The 18,779-nt window shown below is 42.1% G+C and overlaps 1 protein-coding gene across 2 annotated transcripts in view; it reads right to left on the bottom strand.

Moving 5' to 3' along the window:
- The window catches only part of LOC126093935 (short-chain dehydrogenase/reductase family 9C member 7-like), a 151,994-nt gene that overhangs the window by 28,183 nt on the left and 105,032 nt on the right, over nt 1-18,779 (bottom strand). For both annotated transcript variants that reach the window (XM_049908758.1, XM_049908759.1), the window contains exon 7: nt 6,537-6,635. In XM_049908758.1, the coding sequence (XP_049764715.1) occupies nt 6,537-6,635 (99 nt within the window). The remainder of the gene's footprint in view (nt 1-6,536; nt 6,636-18,779) is intronic.

Here is an 18,779-nt window from a genome sequence, read left to right as displayed (position 1 = left end):
AATTTTGGATCTACCTCACTGCGTTAATCCATTTCTTTGAGGCTGTTACGCGAGAAAAGTGCAAGTTCGATGTTTTCGGAACCGTTGATATGGAAAGGTCATTCTGTTCGAGCTCAGAATACCTGTCAGCATTCTACAACAAAGATATGTCAAAGACGTTGGACGGTAGTTCTATGGATCACTTCTGGTACGCTTCTTGCAAACGGGTGTCACCTGGGTTTTCTTACAACCACTGGGCATTGTTTTTTGTTCGAGGGATCTACTGTAGATTACGGTTAAAAGATGGGCTAACTCAGCCGTAAAATCAGTATTGAATCTGATGGGGACTCCATAGGTCTCTGGAGCTTTCTTTAGTTTTAGTGATTTCAGCTGTTTTTCAACACCACTGACACTAGTATCTGTATCACTCATCTTTGCAGTGGTGAGAGACTTACATTGGTGAAATACTCCTGGATTTTCATTCGTAAATGAACGTTTCAAAATGAGGTTCAGAGTTTTTCTTTTGCTCTGCTATCCTCAATTTCAGTCCACATGACCAGAATTTCTTTGTATTTATTGTGAGATCATTCGATAACAATCTGCTACGGTAGTCGCCTTCTTGACAGCCAGATATGCTTCGTTCATGATCTCCCTATCTATACCCTTTACTTTTTTCATTCCTACATCGGAACAGCATCTGATTCTATAGAACTGTACAGTGGTTCAAATGGTCCAAATTGCTCTGAGCACTACGGGACTTAACATCTGAGGTCATCAGTCCCCTAGAACTTAGAACTACTTGAACCGAACTAACCTAAGGACATTACACATTCATGCCCGAGGCAGGATTCGAACCTGTGACCGTAGCAGTCGGCAACTGTAAGTTGTACCATAGAGGGTACTTCCCATCTTGAACTGTTCTACTACGTACATATCTACCAAGTGCATGGTCATCTAACCTATTAAGAAACTTCCTGGCAGATTAAAACTGTGTGCCCGACTGAGACTCGAAATCGGGACCTTCGCCTTCGAGTTCGAGTCTCGGTCGGGCACACAGTTTTAATCTGCCAGGAAGTTTCATATCAGCGCACACTCCACTGCAGAGTGAAAATCTCATTCTGGTAACCTATTAAGCCTCAACCACAGTTCTTTTACATGCTCCTCTCTAGAGCTGAATGTTTCGCGTGCCTTATTGAGATACGACACTACTGCCTCTTTATCTAGTTTGTTGAACACATAAATCCTTATAATTGTTTCAGTTGCCTTTTGTACTTTGGTAATCACTGTTGCTATCATGCCCCATGGCCATTGATATTAGTTTCTATGTTTACATCCTCAAAGAAGTCATATCTATTTGTTGCTATAAGAACCATTATATTTCCATCATGAGTGGGATTTCGGACAATCTTTTCTATGCAGTTCTCCTAGAAAGTTTTGAGTAATGTTTCGCAGGACGTCTTGTCACGTATACCAATAATATAGCTGCAATTTTCTCAATTGATTGTTGGATGATTAAAGTCTCCTCCAATGAGCACAGTATAATTGGAGAACTTACGTACTAGTGAACTAAGTTTGCGGTTACATGTGGAGATTATTTTGTTGGTCGATAGAAGGAACCGATAATAAGTTTTGCTTGATACTGAGTCTTGACCATACAGTCTCGCATGCAGTTTCAATTTATGTCTTGAGGAATTTGCCTTCCATATCTACTGCGACAAATACGCCACCTCCATTTATCAGTAGCCTATCCTTTCAATATATGCTTAAGTTTTCCTCACAAATCTCACTGCTAACAAATTTGGGCTTTAAGTAGCTTTCTGTATCTAATATTACGTGCGCTCCCATGTTTTTAGGAGCGCTTCATACTCTGTCATTTTGTTACGAATGCCTCGGCAGTTAATTCTAGGATTCCAATACTTTTGCTTACTCGGGGCAATTCTTTGGATCGTATACTGACTCTTCCGCGTCATCTGCAGCTATCGTTATCGGGATCGGATGGCGATTCGCCTAATCGAAAAAAAAACTACAGTCCATTACCTAACAGCATCACATGTGTAGTGCATACTTGAACCATTCTAGGAGGGACCCTACAGTTGTCAACTCTATGGTGCAAGTATAGGAAGTCTTAGACTGGGTGGTCACAGAACCTTCCAAGTCTCTGGTTCAGTCCTTCCTCTCGACTCAGAACTAGTGATCCTTAATCAGCTCTGGTGACAGTGCTGCAAGTTGTGAGCTTCATTGGAACACCATAAACAAGCCAGGTCTTCCCAACATTCTCAGCCGGTCGCTGGAATGATCCAAGTACGACCTCAGCACACACGATTACGGTGAAGTATTGCGTCTGAGAGCATGCGCAATTTTATTTATTTATTTCTTTTTACACTTGATCTCCAGTTCATGTGGGAACACCACACTGACGACATCTGGAAGAAAACTTGCACCTCCATAAGAGTCGTTTTTTTAACTTTTTATTTATTTCTTTCTTTTCTGAGTCATCTGGCTACCAACTGGTTTGATACTACCCGCCACGAATTTCTATCCCGCGCTAAGCTCTTCATTCCAGAGGTAACACTTCCAGCTTACTACCTCAATTATTTGTTGGACGTATTCCAATCTCTGTCTTCCCACACAGTATTTACCTCTACAGTTCCCTCTAGTTCAAATGGTTCAAATGGCTCTGAGCACTATGCGACTTGACTCTTGAGGTCATCAGTCGCCTAGAACTTAGAACTAATTAAACCTAACTAACCTAAGGACATCACACACATCCATGCCCGAGGCAGGATTCGAACCTGCGACCGTAGCGGTCGCTCGGTTCCAGACTGTAGCGCCTAGAACCGCACGGCCACTCCGGCCGGCCAGTTCCCTCTAGTAAAATTGATTTTATTGCCTCATGGTTTAACATATGTTCTTCCTGCCACTGTTTTCCATACGTTCCCTTCTTCGCCGATTTTGCGGAGAACCTTATGCCTTATCAGTCTATCTAATTTTCAACATTGTTCTGTAGCAAAACGTTTCAAGCGCTTCAGTACTCCTTTGTTCCATTTTCACTCTTTCCTCGATTTACCCATTTCTTGGCAGGAAAGTTCAGTTCAAAAACACAATAATTTAACGATATTACACACTGCAGGATTGAAATCCAGGAGCTTCATGGGCTAAAGAGAGAAGTGAGGACATTTGATCTCTATCTCGCATCTTGAAGTAATTCAGAAGTGGAGCCGTAGAGAGGTGTGAAGGAGGTATGGAACGGGTAAGGGGGAGAGGTAGTGGGAATGGCTGTGGGTGGCAGAGGACGGAAGAAGGATCACCGCATAAAGGTGAGGATCTCCTGTTCCTCCAGAAATCGTGTTTCTCTCTCACTGTTTCGTGTTCCTATGCGACTGTAGATGCTTTGAAATTCCAGTACTTTTGACAGCAATTAGCACTAGAACCATATTCCAATATATCAATCCGAGAATAGTTAATTTTTAATTACATCACATGAAAACTTTTTTTTTCTCGTTTTCTGTTGGTCTCGTCTATCCGTCCGTCTCTTAAGACCCCATTTTCTCAGCAACAGAAAGGGCTGCTAAGTTGAAATTTATGTTAAATGTTGAGGTCTGCGATTCCTTGGGGGCGTAAGAAGTGCAAGCTTCTACGAGGGTTTCCCAGGGATTAATGCAGCGCATTTTTTTTTTCTCAGCCGAAAACAGTAATACGAATGTAAAACGTTACGCACGTATTATTTGAAGTCTCCTGAGGGGGCGCGCCAAGTTTCCGTCACTTCCGAAAGATAGCGTAGCCGCAGGACAGTTTCAAAATGGCGTCTGTAGGTGATATACATTACAAGCAAAATACCATCATTGAATTTCTCGCTGCAGAGAAAGAAAACTATGTAGGATATTCACAAACGCTTGTGCAGAGTCTATGGAGCGTCTGCTGTCGACAGAAGTTCAGTTAGTCGCTGGGCACGGAGGGTGAGGTCACCAGAAGGCGGCTCGGCGGAGCTCCATGATTTGCAGCGGCCGGGAAGACCATCCACGCTGTCACACCTGACAGCCCTGACCTAGCCCCCTCGGACTTCCTCTTGTTTGGTTCAAATGGCTCTGAGCACTATGGGACTTAACATCTGTGGTCATCAGTCCCCTAGAACTTAGAACTACTTAAACCTAACTAACCTAAGGACATCACACACATCCACGCCCGAGACAGCATTCGAACGTGCGACCGTAGAGGTCACGCGGTTCCAGACTGAAGCGGCTAGAGCCGCACGGCCACACCGGCCGGCTCTTGTTTGGACCATTAAAGGCTGCCGTTAGTGGAAGAGGCCGATGAGGAGGTGGTTCACACAGTGAAAGTGGCTCCGCCACCAGGACAAGGATTGGTTCCGACAGGGCATAAACGCCCTTGTTTCGCGTTGGAGGAAGGCCATAGAAGGGGATGGAGATTACGTGGAAAAGTTGGGTGTGTAGATAAAACACTATTCTTTCGTGTGTGTAAATCAAATGTTCAAATATATGTGAATTCCTAAGGGACAAAACTGCTGATGTCATCGGTCCTAGACTTACACTCTACTTAAACTAACTTACACCAAGAACAACACACACACCCTTCCCGAGGGACGACTCGAACCTCCGGCGGGAGGGGCCGCGCAATGCGTGACATGGCGCCTCAAACCTCGCGGCCACTCCACGCGGTGTGTGTGTAATTCTCATTATGTTGAATTGTGAGAGGTCCACTTGTACGTGGGGCCCGATTTTTTGATATATTTCATATTAATGACATGAAATGGTTATCACTTAGAGAAGAGATTAAATCTTTGACACCACTGAACCAAAGATGTTGCCTGAGTGGCAGAATCGATTGTAAGTAGGGGCAAGCGGAGCGCAGTAGCAGTTACCGTTGCACTCTGTTAAAGGTAGGATGTAAGACTTTAAGCTAGTGGTTAGCTGTGAGAATTGAGCTGTTGGCCTATGGGCGCAGGTAATGAAACTTTGTATATTTAGTTTTAAGTATGCAGCAACGCAATGTGGATCTTGCTAAATTTACAGTACTGACCCTTCAATGTAGGAACCAAGTATCTGCCATCAGGTTTAATGTATAGATTGATAAGGTATACCCGATTTGTAATATTTTGTGTGTTTTGTAATCCTGATACAGACAAGTTAAATTTTGGAATCTATTTTGTTCAAAGATGTTAGACTTTTGTCATGTAACAATCCAAGTGTGGGTAATTACGTCAGTAAGTGAGAATTGTAGACCAGTTGAGAAGTTCACTGATTTTGAAGTTAATGTAAAATATTTCATATCAGATTTTGTGAAGGAGAAACTTTACATTGAATACAATATTTGAACTGAAGCATTCGGTCTTAGCATATCCCGTTATCAGTACCTCATCCTCTTCCATGTCGTGTTTGTCTAAATACAATGAAAATTTTTTTAAAAGAAATGATTTTTCAATCAGAGTCAAAAACATTTAATGTGCCAGAATGAGGAAAGTATTAATGTTTGTAGCAGCCTTAATGCGGGCAGCATTGCACAGTGCTGAGCCAACATCCAAAATTATCCCTGAACGTTTGCAAGTGTATTCATTTATCAACTAATCTACTGACATTATTTGTATGAAGCTATTTTACGGCCGGCATTGCATTTCGCTGAGCCAAGATTGAATATTTTGTATGCCTACTGTGGAGAGAACAGAATACCAAGATTACATCCGTTGCGACTCAAGAGCTAAGGAAAATGTATTTCATTGTTCATTTGCACAGGGAATTTTATCAGTTTACTGCACAGGGTCATAGAACTCGGTGCTCACGAAAGTGAGTAAATTTCATAGGGATTGATTTTGTGATAGGAATTACATACTGGTTTTCCAGATTAATTTAATTTTTCTTTGCATTACAGTAAAACTGATTAAGCATATCATTTGCTCAACAACACATCACACAGTAAATTTGCATAACACAAAGTTATATAAATAAAAGAACGTTACACAATAAAGAATTGTTGAAGAAAAAAAATGCGGTGCATTACTTTCTGGGCAACCCTCGTAAGTGTAATCAAAGTTATGATCGTTCATATCACGTATTTTGACACTCGCAAACTCACTCATCGAAATGTATAGACCGGCCGCTGTGGCCGAGCGGTTCTAGGCGCTTCAGTCTGGAACCGCGCGACCGCTACGGTCGCAGGTTCAAATACTGCCTCCGGCATGGATGTATGTGATGTCCTTAGGTTAGTTAGGTTTAAGTAGTTCTAAGTTCTTGGGGACTGATGACCTCAGATGTTAAGTCCCATAGTGTTCAGGGCCATTTTGAAATGCTAGATGAACTATCTATACACATATCTGACGTGGTGATCTAGTGGTAAAGCGCGTGCTTGGATACGAAATGGTCGCACGATCGAACCTCGGTTGGACCACGGGCATTTTCAGTGGCCACTGCTGCCTCTCTGGTGCCCGCAATAGAAAGACAAAAGCAAGACACGACGTCTGTGGTCGGACGCTACCTTCAAGAAAGCAGTAATCACCAGCTATACGTTTACGGCCGGTTGCCAACTCAGCCCCTCTCTTGACGTACCTGGGAGTATCTTCCGATGCAGGCGTCGACCAGCTCGTGGGTCACTTCGTCGATAGAGGAATGCTGTTTCGCGAGGATCGTCAGTAAAGACAGCCTTTTCTGTAAAAAAAACAAAAATCGCAAACGAGAATGATAAAAGCGATTCCTTGTTATAGACATGTTGAGGCGTAACAAGCGCTGTAACATTGTACAAAGTACAGGGGCGAGAGAGTGTGCCAGGGATTACTCCAGTTCATAATTACCAGCACCACGTCATCATAACGCGCCTGTGCTTAGCGTACAAAGGATTCTACCATAATCTAAGAGTGAAATTAAAAATTAAAACAATTTTTCCAAACTTTGTCAGTGTATGCTTCAGCATATTAATGCTAACATTATGAAGTCTCGGAATGATCATGTGAATACGTTTCACTAAATATGTTACTTTAAGAGTAAATAATTAAGCTAGAAAGCTAAAAGTTATTCAGAATGTGCAAAACATATATCACAGTCAAAAGTTACAAGTTTCAATTTGATCGGGGCAATATTTTGGTCAAACTCGGAGTTTTTACGAAAACTCGAAGGCGCTAAATACTGGACTGAAAAAGATGAAAATTCGTACATAGCCTCAGTTTCATCTGAAAACCTTATATCTATAACACCTATGAGCTACGTCTATTAGTTTTCAAGTTATCTACTAAAAACCAAATTTCGGACGAAAATGTCCTTATTTATAATAGATTAAGTATGAGACGTATTTGTTAACAGTAAGTTATAATTACAGCACTTGATTACACTCATTAAATAAAACAGCTGCACCAAGTTTCAATACTTTATTGTAAATAATCATTACAAGGAATCTTAGCCAGTTCAGAGGTCATGTTCTACTGTGTGTTCTGTTCTAAAAATTCCAGCCGACAAAGTTTAAATGCATGAAATGAATTCGCAACAGCGAATAAGAACAACCATCAGCTGTAGAATGGAATGCCGAAAGTGTAAATTTGTGCCAGACCAGGACGCGACCCCGGATTTCCGGCTTATCGCGAGCGGTCGCTTTACCATGTGGCTAATCGTGCACGACTCACGGCTAGACCCAAACTACGATATGTCGTCAACCATGCGCAGTATTGTGAGTTTAAATGCAGTCGAGCTAAGACTTTTCAGTAGCTAAGCCAACTCAAATTATATAAAAATTAAGAAGATTGTAAATTATTCAACGACAGAGACATTAATTAATACGTGTCCGCGAAAGGCGGCATTTAGATGATGCTACCTGTGTCTAGAGCAGTTAACAGCAGATATTCCATTCGGCTGTCCGCTCCGCCCATATATAAATACGGCCAGACAGGCAGTGAGGGAGAGACTTCGCACGGAGATATCAATCTGCGCGCGTCATTCAAACGCCAGCATACGCTGAGCCTCGGATGACGTCAGAGCTGGGCACTTACCAAAAGCATTTTCGGTAAAAGTAGGAAGTGAATTCGCGAGAACTTTACACCGTCCTGGATCGCTTGGATTTCATGGAAGTAGCGGTTTGTGTGCCGCCCATAATGCTGGCAAAGCTGCGTGGCAAGTGGCGATATTATTTTCCAGTTTTAAGACTAGCATTGAACTTTTGGTAACACTGGGCAACAAAAAAATAATTTTTCAATGTTTCGAGCACTTCATGAGGCTATTCCTACTAATTTTGGGTTGAGAAAAACAAATATGACAATGAAAAATTTTTATTAGCTCTAGTTTCTATGATATACACAAGGTTGAAGTATTACATATTAACGGATTGAGAGAAAAGTATACGTTTTAATTATAACAATGAAACTGCATTTGATTTTTTTAACTGGTAATTACATGCTAAGAGTTCTAAATTGCTGGAAAAATACTTCGCAGATGGTCGTGTCTGAAGAGAATCATGTGGTGGCCTATTGACTTCGTCGTCTTTTAGCTTGCCTCTTGTAATGGAGTTCCGCAGAATCCCTACACAAAGACCAACAGCAATCCGCAAGCATTACTTCATTCCAACGGCCCTGATATCTTTGTTCCATAACAGGAATGTCCTGATGGAGTGTCTCGCCATGTTCATCACTAACAGCTCCACAACTAGGAGGGAAAAAGTCTAGGTGGGTGTGGAGAAAATGGATCTTAAGGGACATGTTGCATTCAAGGTTGCGGTAATTTTGCAGGAGCATTGTCACCAAATGCTTGTAGTTGTCATCTCTCTTGTTGCCTAAAAATCCACGAACAACACCCTTGAAGGCTTCCCAAGCTTCCTTTTCTTTCCCCTCCAAAACTTGGTCAAATGCAGAATCCTTTACAAGTTCTCTTATTTGTGGTCCGACAAAAATGCCTTCCTTAACTTTTGCATCACTTAATTTCGAAAATTTCTCTCTTATGTACTTAAAGGCCCATCCTTCTCGGTTCATAGCTTTGACAAAGTTTTTCATCAAACCCAGTCTGATATGCAGAGGTGGAAGAAGAACGTCTTTTGGGTCCACAAGAGGCTTGGCAACGACATTTTTCTCGCTAGGGTGAAGATTTCTTGCAGGCCAGTCTTCTTTAATATAATGCAATTTCCTATCTCTACTGTCCCACATACATAAGAAGCAGCAATGCTTTGTGTAACCCAGTTGCATTCCTAAGAGTATGGCAATAAGTTTTAGATCACCACAGATTTACCATTTGTGTTTATGATATTTAATTGAGTCCAAGAGAACTGTCATATTTGCGTATGTCTCCTTCATGTGAACAGCATGACCAACAGAAATAGATGAAAGAAGGTTCCCGTTGTGAAGTAACACAGCTTTCAAACTAAGCTTGGATCATGGGTCAAATTCAAAGATTTCATCCAGCCATTAATGTCGTAGCAAACAACAAGATTATTTTTCTTCTCAAAAAAGGGAAGCAGTTCCATGTGCTGTTTTCTGTGCTGTGAGATTCTCACATCACTTTGGAGAAGATTCCATTGCTGTAGTCGAGACCCAAGAATTTCTGCATTCTCCTTTGACAGGCCAAGGTCTCTAATGAGATCACTCAATTCCGCTTGACTCAGTCTGTGCGGTTTATCATCTTTTCCCTCAAAATCAGGGTCATTGGATGTGGAAGGCTTGTTTGGTTCTTCTTGTTCCACACTGTCTTCATTTTCTACTTCAAACACACAATTTTCGGGTGGAGTACGAACTGGTAAACTATCCGAATGTGGAATGGGTCGAATAGCAGATGGAAGATTCGGGTACTGAACTGTTCTTCTTTTCTTCATAGACAATCCTGCCTTTATAGGTGGAGTCAGGCACAAATAGCAGTCATCTGTGTGGTTTGTAGGCTCTCGCCAAATCATAGGCATAGCGAAAGCCACAGATCGTTTCTTCTTTTTCAGCCATTCTCGCAGTGTAACTGAACATGCGTTGCAACGTATATGTGAAGCCCAAGACTTATCCTGGTCCCCTACTTTCATACCGGAATAATACTGATAGGCAGTCTTTGCAAGAGGCGTCAGATTGCGTTTCTGTGAGGAAAATGTTATTTCACCACAAATACAACAAAACTTATTCACCATTTTTACACATTTTCGTGGTATTTTTACAAACTTTACACTAAAAAAGCACTCGCGAACCAGAAATTTTGCATTACTTTGTGTAGAAACTACATGTAATTCACAGTCACAGCAACAGTATCTATGTTTATGACTTATAAACAGCTAAAGAGCATTTGTGTTTTGTTATTTGACAGGTGTGCCAACTCCCAAAAAAAATTCCCCCAAATTTAAAATCTTCACTCTAAAAAATGAAATGTCACTTTATCTTCAAAACAAGAGCTAAACTGTCATTTTTATGATGATTTTTGAATTCAGAGATGGAAATACATGTAAATTTACTATTTTTAAGCCCGAAACATTTTCATTGTTGCCCAGTGTAATTAGATGTCAGGGTGATAGACCGTTTTATCTAGAACTTTCCGTGGAGGTCACCTCTGAACTGGTGATAGCGCGGATAGGGAAATTATTATTATTGTCACGAATATTGTGATATTTTCCGCAAGTGAAATTTAAAGACTATTTTAATCAGTCAGAATTCAAAACTTTTATTAATAGTCATTGTTCCTGACCCAACTGAGTAAATAGCAAGTAGGAACATTTTCTCTCAGTGAGTACAAAGAGTAATGTAGACTTGCAGACTGGAAATTATGGTCAGTACGTTCTCCGTCGCTTTCTGGTTGACCGAAAAAATAGGTTCTTGTAAACGGCGAAAGTAAAGCACGCGCAGACAATTTAAGTACCTTTTCATAACAATGAAACAGAAATAGTGAAGACCAGTTGGATTATTTACCTACAGCCCCACGATGTGATGGATAATCACCCAACAATCTCCTGCCACTGAAGGAATATGTGTGCTCGCGAGCAACTGCATTAGAGATACCTGCTGTTTTGGACAGAGGGGGCTCCTATTTAGGTAAATACAAGCAAGACTGCGATACTTTTGCTACGATACTGAGTTCTTTTAGAATCGAACCATTCTTTCGGTACTTAGTCGGCATCGAAAGAAAATTAATTGTATCGAAACGGTTTCATCCCTAGTCATAGTTGCACCAGCTTCTGAAAATAAACGCTCACTGGGTAAACACGTTACGTCGACGATAAGATATTGTCGACCATATTTGTTCTAACACGGAAAATAATTTTCATGTCTGCCCGTTCTACAAATCGGTTGTTTCCTTAAACGTATTAAAGTATTTAAGAAATAATGATGTACTTCGTCACTTTGGTGTGTTTCCTTTTTCTTTTTGTGACCGTGCGCAAGCTGATTATGATGTTTCCAAGAGTGCTTCAATGGATTAAAAACAACAGCCAAACTGTTGCGAAATACAGGTTTATTAAACGTTAACCGTGGTTTCGACAGTTTTAAAACTGTCTTCTTCAGAAAGTATTGTACTCATTAGCAAATATTACGACATTTTATGCGGAACAGAGTTAGTATCATTACAATAAGCAAAATTACAGGAAATGTTTACAAATATAGGAAAGCATACTCACACAGAATCACATATTATCTGTCAGATAGACCGTCAGAGACAGAGCACCTTAATAAGGCGAGTACACCGTTCTTTTGTTATATATTTTTACGAGCTTCAAACAGGAGCGACTGCAGTAATGGATAGGAACTGTGATTGCTGTGTACAGATGCGAGCTGGGTTGGCAACCCTTCGCTCACAGTTCCAGGTTGCGTTGGCTTCCATCACACAGCGTGAGGCTGCCAAGGGGCGTCACTGTGGGGGGTCGGACGCGGGGATGCGAGGAACGTCGAGCACGTCACACGTGTCCTCCGATCGGACCACTGCTGTGACCTCCCCGGGTACTGCCTGCACTGAGGTTGACCCCTCACCCGTGGTCGAGTGGGAGATCATTCCAAAGTCTGCCAGGCAGCGAAAAGCTTGCCGAGAGGCCGATCGTAGGGTCTTCCCGTTTCGTTTGACGAGCCGGTTTCGGGCGTTACCTGTGGCTGACGATGTCTCTAAGCCGGATGCAATCGTCCACCCTGTTCCAGGGGAAGCTTCTGGACCCGCAAGGCCTGGGCATTCACAGAGGGTGGGTCTGCTGGTAGTTGGGACCTCCAACGTTAGGCGCGTAATGGGGCCCCCTAGGAACATGGTTGCCAAGGAGGGGAAGAAAGCCAGTGTGCACTCCGTGTGCAAACAGGGGGGAGTCATTCCGGATGTGGAAGGGGTGCTTCCGGATGCCATGAAGAGTACAGAGTGCAGCCAACTGCAGGTGGTGGCTCATGTCGGTACCAGTGACGTGTGTCGCCTTGGATCGGAGTAGATTCTGTCTGGTTTCGGGCGGCTAGTGGAAATGGTAAAGGCTGCCAGTCCTGCCTCCGAGATTAAGGCAGAGCTCACAATCTTCAGCATCGTCGATAATAGAACCGACTGTGGTCCTTCGGTGCAGAGCCGAGTGGAGCGTCTGAATCAAAGGCTCAGGCGGTTCTGTGTCCGTTTAGGCTGCAAATTCCTTGACTTGGCTTTCCGGGTTCCGTTTAATAGGTCAGGAGTCCACTACAAACAGAAGGCGGCTACAAGGGTAGCGGGGCCTGTGTGAAAGGGACTGGTTTTTTTTTTTTTTAGGTTAGAGGGTCTCAGGGAACCACAGAAAGGTCGTCTGTCTAAAAGGGGGCAGGTAAAACACAGTAAGGTAGTTGTAGAAACGATCTGTGTTGTAGTTGTAAATTGTCATAGCTGTGTTGGGAAGGAAGCAGAGCTCCAAGCCCTAATAGAAAGAACTGAAGCTCAAATACTTATAGGTACAGAAAGCTCGCTGAATAAGCTGGCTGAAACAACTTCAGCTGAAATTTTTTCAAACGACCTAACAGTGTTCAGAAAGGATAGATTAAATACTGTTGGTGGAGGAGTATTTATTGCCGTCAGAAGTAATTTACCTTGTAGTGAAACTGAAGTAGTTCCTGCGAAATTGTGTGGGTAGAGGTTATACCTGACAATCGGACTAAACTATTAATTGGATCGTTTTACCGACCCCCCGACTCAGAAGACATAGTTGCTGAACAGTTCAAAGAAAACTTGAGTCTCATTTCAAATAGGTACTCCACTCATACAATTATAGTCGGTGATGACTTCAATCTACCCTCGATATGTTGGAAAAATTATGTTTAAAGCCGGCGGCAGGCATAAAAGGTCATCCGAAATTGTACTGAATGCTTTCTCAGAAAGTTATTTTGAACAATTAGTTCGTGAGTCCATTCGAAGCGTAAATGGTTGCGAAAGTATACTCGACCTCTTAGCAACAAAGAATCCTGGACAAATAGTGAGCATCGTGACGATTACAGGGATTAGCGACCACAAGGCAGTTTCTGCTAGACTGAATACCGCAACATCTACAACCATAAAAAAGAAACACAAAGGATATCTATTAAAAAAAAAAGCTGATAAAAATTCCCTTAACGCCTTTTTAAGAGACAATCTTCAATCCTTCTGATCTGATCATGTAAGCGTAGAAAAGTTGTGGAATGATTTCAAAGAAATAGTATCGACAGCAATTGAGAGATATATACCACATAAATTAATAAGTGATGGTACTGATCCCCCATGGTACACACAACGGGTCAGATCGCTGTTACAGAAGCAGCGAAAAAAGCATGCCAAATTTAAAAGAACGCAGAATCCCCAAGACTGGCGAAGTTTTGCAGAAGTTCGAAATATAGCGAGTACATCAATGCGAGATGCTTTTAATAATTACCAAAACGAAATTCTGTCTTTGAATCTGGCAGAAAACCCAAAGAGGTTCTCCTCATACATAAAGCACATCAGTGGCAAGACGCCAACAATACCCTTATTGCGCGATAACAACGATGAAGTCACTGATGACAGTGCCACTAAAGCAGAGTTATTAAACACAGTTTTCCGAAACTCCTTCACCAAAGAAGACGAAGTAAATATTCCTGAATTCTAATCAAGAACAAGTGCCAAGATGAGAAACATAGAAGTAGATAACCTCGGTGTAACAAAGCAGCTTAAATCACTTAATAAAGGCATGGCCTCCGGTCTAGATTGTATACCAGTCAGGTTCCTCTCAGAGTATGCTGATAAAATAGCTCCATATTTATCAATTATTTACAACCGCTCGTTCACAGAAAGATCCTTACCTAAAGACTGGAAATTTGCTCAAGTCACACCAATACCCAAAATGGGAAGTATGAGTAATCCGCTGAATTACAGGCCCATATCCCTAACGTCGATTTGAAGTAGGGTTTTGGAACATATACTGAATTAGAAAATTTTGAAGTATCTCGAAGAAAACGATTTGTTGATACATAGTCATCACGGATTCAGAAAATATCGTTCTTGCGAAACACAACTAGCTCTTTATACTCATGAAGTAATGAGTGCTATCGACAGGGGATGTCAAATTGATTCCATATTTTTAGATTTCCAGAAGGCTTTCGACACCGTTCCTCACGAGCGTTTTCTAACCAAACTGCGTGCCTACGGAGTATCGCCTCAGTTGTGCAACTGGATTCGTGATTTCCTGTCAGAAAGGTCACAGTTCGTAGTAATAGACGAAAAGTCATCGAGTAAAACAGAAGTAATATCCGGCGTTCACCAAGGCCCTCTATTGTTCCTGATCTATATTAACGACATAGGAGACAACCTGAGTAGCCGTCTTAGATTGTTTACAGATGATGCTGTCACTTACCGTCTTGTAAAGTCATCAGATGACCAAAACGAGTTGTAAAATAATTTAGATAACATATCTGTATGATTCGAAAAGTGCCAATTGACCCTGAATGTAGAAAAGTGTGAAGTTATTCACATGAGTACTAAAAGAAATCCGCTAAATTTCGATTACGTGATAAGTCACACAAATCTGAAGGCTGTAAATTCAACTAAATACTTAGGGATTACAATTACAAATACCCTAAACTGGAACGATCACATAGATAATGTTGTGGGTAGAGCCAACCAAAGACTGCGATTCATTGGCAAAACACTTAGAAGGTGCAACAGGTCTACTAAAGAGACTGCTTACACCACGCTTGTCTGCCCTGTTCTGGAGTATTGCTGTGCGGTGTGGGGTCCGCGTCAGGTGGGACTGACGGATGACATCGAAAAAGTACAAAGAAGGGCAGCTCGTTTTGTATTATCGCGAAATAGGGGGAGATAGTGCCACAGACATGATACGTAAATTGCAGTGGCAATCATTAAAACAAAGGCGTTTTTCGTTGCGACGGGATCTTCTCATGAAATTTCAATCACCAGTTTTCTCCTCCGATTGCGAAAACTTTCTGTTGGCACCCACATACATAGGGAGAAACGATCGTCACGATAAAATAAGAGAAATAAGGGCTCGCACAGAAAAATTTAAGTGTTCGTTTTTTCCACGCGCCGTTCGATAGTGGAATGGTAGAAAGACAGCTTGACGGTGGTTCATTGAAACCTCTGCCAGGCACTTATTGTGACTAGCAGAGTAATCACGTAGCTGTAGATGGAGATCTGTATCCGATGTGGGGGTCGCTGACTCTTAATCGTCGTTTATAATGCACGACTGAAAAGTAGTAGCCCTCTACTACTAGGGCTTTGTCTTAAAACTTTTTAAAATCCCACAGTTTGAGAGTAGACCCAACAACATATAGTGTGCCGCTTGAAAGATTTATACTCACAGGTGGTTTTTTTAGACCGTGTGCAAACTCTAGGGATTGATCGATGAGACGGTACAGAACAAAAAAGGCCTAATAAACTTACGTTCGGAAATGCAGTTACAGTATGTGTTGAAAATGGTTTCCATGTGCCTCAGAGGATGCGTGTAGGTGCCGTTGCATGTTTTGTCTCACACATTGACAACGATCAGGCTGCATCCGACCAGTGGCAAAAGCACCATGAATAAGCTGCTCCAGTGTCTCCACACCTGGAATGGGCTCTGCATACGCGATACTTTTGAGACGGCCCTATAACCAGAAAGAAAGCACAACGTTGAGATCCTGTGAACGAGCAGGCCGTGCAATCGGACCCCCACGTCCGAACTATCCACCAGGGAAGACACGATTGTGATGCATCCTCACGTTAACGGCGAAGTGAGCTGGAGCACCATCGAGCAGCAGCCGTATAATCCTTCGAATCATCAGTGGCACTTCTTCCTGCAGGGGAGGCGAAGTCATCCACAAGAAACGCCGGTAGTTCCGATCTGCTAGGTGACGTGGAAGGAAGACAGGTCCCAAAATACTGTCGCAAATTACCCCGGCCCACACATTCCAGCTGCACCGATGCTGATGATTCGCTGTCACCATACCGTGGGGATTCTGCATACTATTCCACAGACGACTGTTACGGAAGTTGAAGATAGCACGTAAAGGTAGCCTCATCTGTGAAAAGGATGGACGACACAAATCCCGGAATCGTGGTCGCCTGGTGAAGAAACCAGTGACAAAACTGTTCCCGATGTGGGAAGTCTGTCACTAGCAAGCCCTGCGCACGCTATAAGTGATAAGGGTAGTAACAGTTGTCATGGAGAATGTTCCACGCAGACGTCTGGCTTACCCTGCACTGACGGACCAGCTGCGTGGTACTGACACGGCGGTCGCCTTCCACAATGTTAATCATATTTTCCTCCAAGCCTGGTGACCGAACGTTTCTGGTACGTCCTTCATGATTTCCTGCTTCCTGAAAAGACCTTGTCTCAGACAAACAGCGAAGCCGGCCGCAGTGGTCATGCGGCTCTAGGCGCTGCAGTCTGGAACCGCGAGACCGCTACGGTCGCAGGTTCGAATCCTGCCTCGGGCATGGATGTATGTGATGTCCTTAGGTTAGTTAGGTTTAACTAGTTCTAAGTTCTAGGGGACTAATGACCTCAGAAGTTGAGTCCCATAGTGCTCAGAGCCATTTGAACCATTTGAACAAACAGCGAAACACTATCGCAAACATTGAATGCTGTGGTTGTTGATGGGGGCAGTTCTGGCAGAACCTTGCTGCCCACTGCCCGTTGCCTTTTGCCTTTCTATAAGTTAACATCATGTCGGCAATCTCTCGATTCGAATACGGAACCATTGCAGACAACGTTGTATCACATCCACTGCAAGAGAAGTGAATCGGACACAACATTATCAATTACTATCGCAGGAGAGGGCGCTAGGGCATGGCTTATGAGGAACAGTTTCACCCTCTAGGAGGAAACAATGCATACCGTAACAGTGTCTGCATGGAACAGCGCATATTAGACCGCAGTCTCTGTAACAAAGTATGATTGAATAAATGGTCTCCAGCATGGAAACAATGCATTTCCGGATATAAATGCATTAGACCTTTTTTGTTCCGTATTATCTCATCGATCAATCCCTAGAGCTTCTACACGGTGGAAAAAATCGCCCTGTGTGTATGACATTTAAACATAAAACGTGGCATCGGATCCTACAGAACGTATGTTACGTACAGAGCCAGTGACGTGCGCCGACTGGCTAAAGAGTAGAGGTACCAGCCTTAGGCAGCCTCTGTCAGCTGGGACAAAGTTGAAAAAAGCGGAGAGGGATAAAGAGTGTGCCGTTACAGTCATATCTCTCTATATACGAGGGCTGTTCAATAAAGAACGGACATAATTTCCTATGGTCATAATTTCTCGCACTAAAAATTAATCTTATGATATTCTATTAGCTTAAGGGGCTCTGGAAAGGCTCAAAATCATGAAAAGTTCAATTCTTACTTTTTTGCGTTTTCTGAATCTGCAGACTATTACCTTTTAATAGATATATAATTTATTCAATTCCGAAGACTACAACTATTTTTAAATTTTTTTTGAAATGTGTTCTACGTGGGCGTGACCCACCGTGGCGCTGTTAAACTGCTGTCAAATGGTGTTATTATTAACGTCCGTGTTCATCAGGTACATTTTAGTGATGTGAGACAAAGTATGTGTTGTGGCTAACCTGTTATGGTTCAATATATATCGCTGGTGTGATTGTCGATTGTTTCATGTTTATTTACTCTGTCGTTATCTCGAAAATATTCGTAATTAATTCTGTTTCTTGAGTCTCTGTTTTGTTGAAGTATAATAATGAGTAAAAGTAAAGTTGCTGTTGCGACTTTCAATGATGGCAACATTGTAAGGTGCAAGGTATTTAGAAATATGGGAATGAAGATAGGTTCTAACACGGTACGAGCGATGCTTGCTTTAGACAAGGAACGACTTCGGGCTGCAGACAGGGCTGTAAAGAGTCTAGAAATACAAGCAAGAGTAAACAGGAGGAGGAACAAGAGGAAGCTGGAGGAGGAGTTTGCAGAGGATGAAGATAATCCATCCTATGGACCTGGAATGCACTAAAAAGTTAATCCAATCTTTGTCACTCGATTCCCAAAACTTTTATTTTCTCATACTAATTACATGTTTTCTAAGGATCTTCCAAACATATTTGTTTCAAACTTTCAGTAAATGTTACACAGTACCTTCTGCATAATTTAACACAGCCTTTTTCCAAAAACTGTATATTTTTAAATATATAAATAAAAAATTGCAAAAAAATGTTGTGAATTTTCATTACAATTGAAAAAAAAATCATCTTTAATAACTGAACTAAAATTTTGTAAAATCCCTGTGTTAAGTTGTAGCCCATATTCCAATAAATAATCTGTAAAAAGTTCAACTTCCTACCTCAAATACTTTGTGAGGAAAGATGTAATTTATAAGCGTTATTTTAACATTGCAAGTATAGGGCGTTCCGGAGCCCCTTAATGTGCAACAAACACGGCGTAATAGTTTCATTGTTGGGACTCCTGGTTTCC

This window comes from Schistocerca cancellata, chromosome 1 (genome assembly GCF_023864275.1).
Source record: "Schistocerca cancellata isolate TAMUIC-IGC-003103 chromosome 1, iqSchCanc2.1, whole genome shotgun sequence".
In the NCBI taxonomy this organism is placed as follows: domain Eukaryota; kingdom Metazoa; phylum Arthropoda; class Insecta; order Orthoptera; family Acrididae; genus Schistocerca; species Schistocerca cancellata.
The sequence above is the reverse complement of the archived record's forward strand: the minus strand, read 5'-3'. Positions and strand labels throughout refer to the sequence as shown.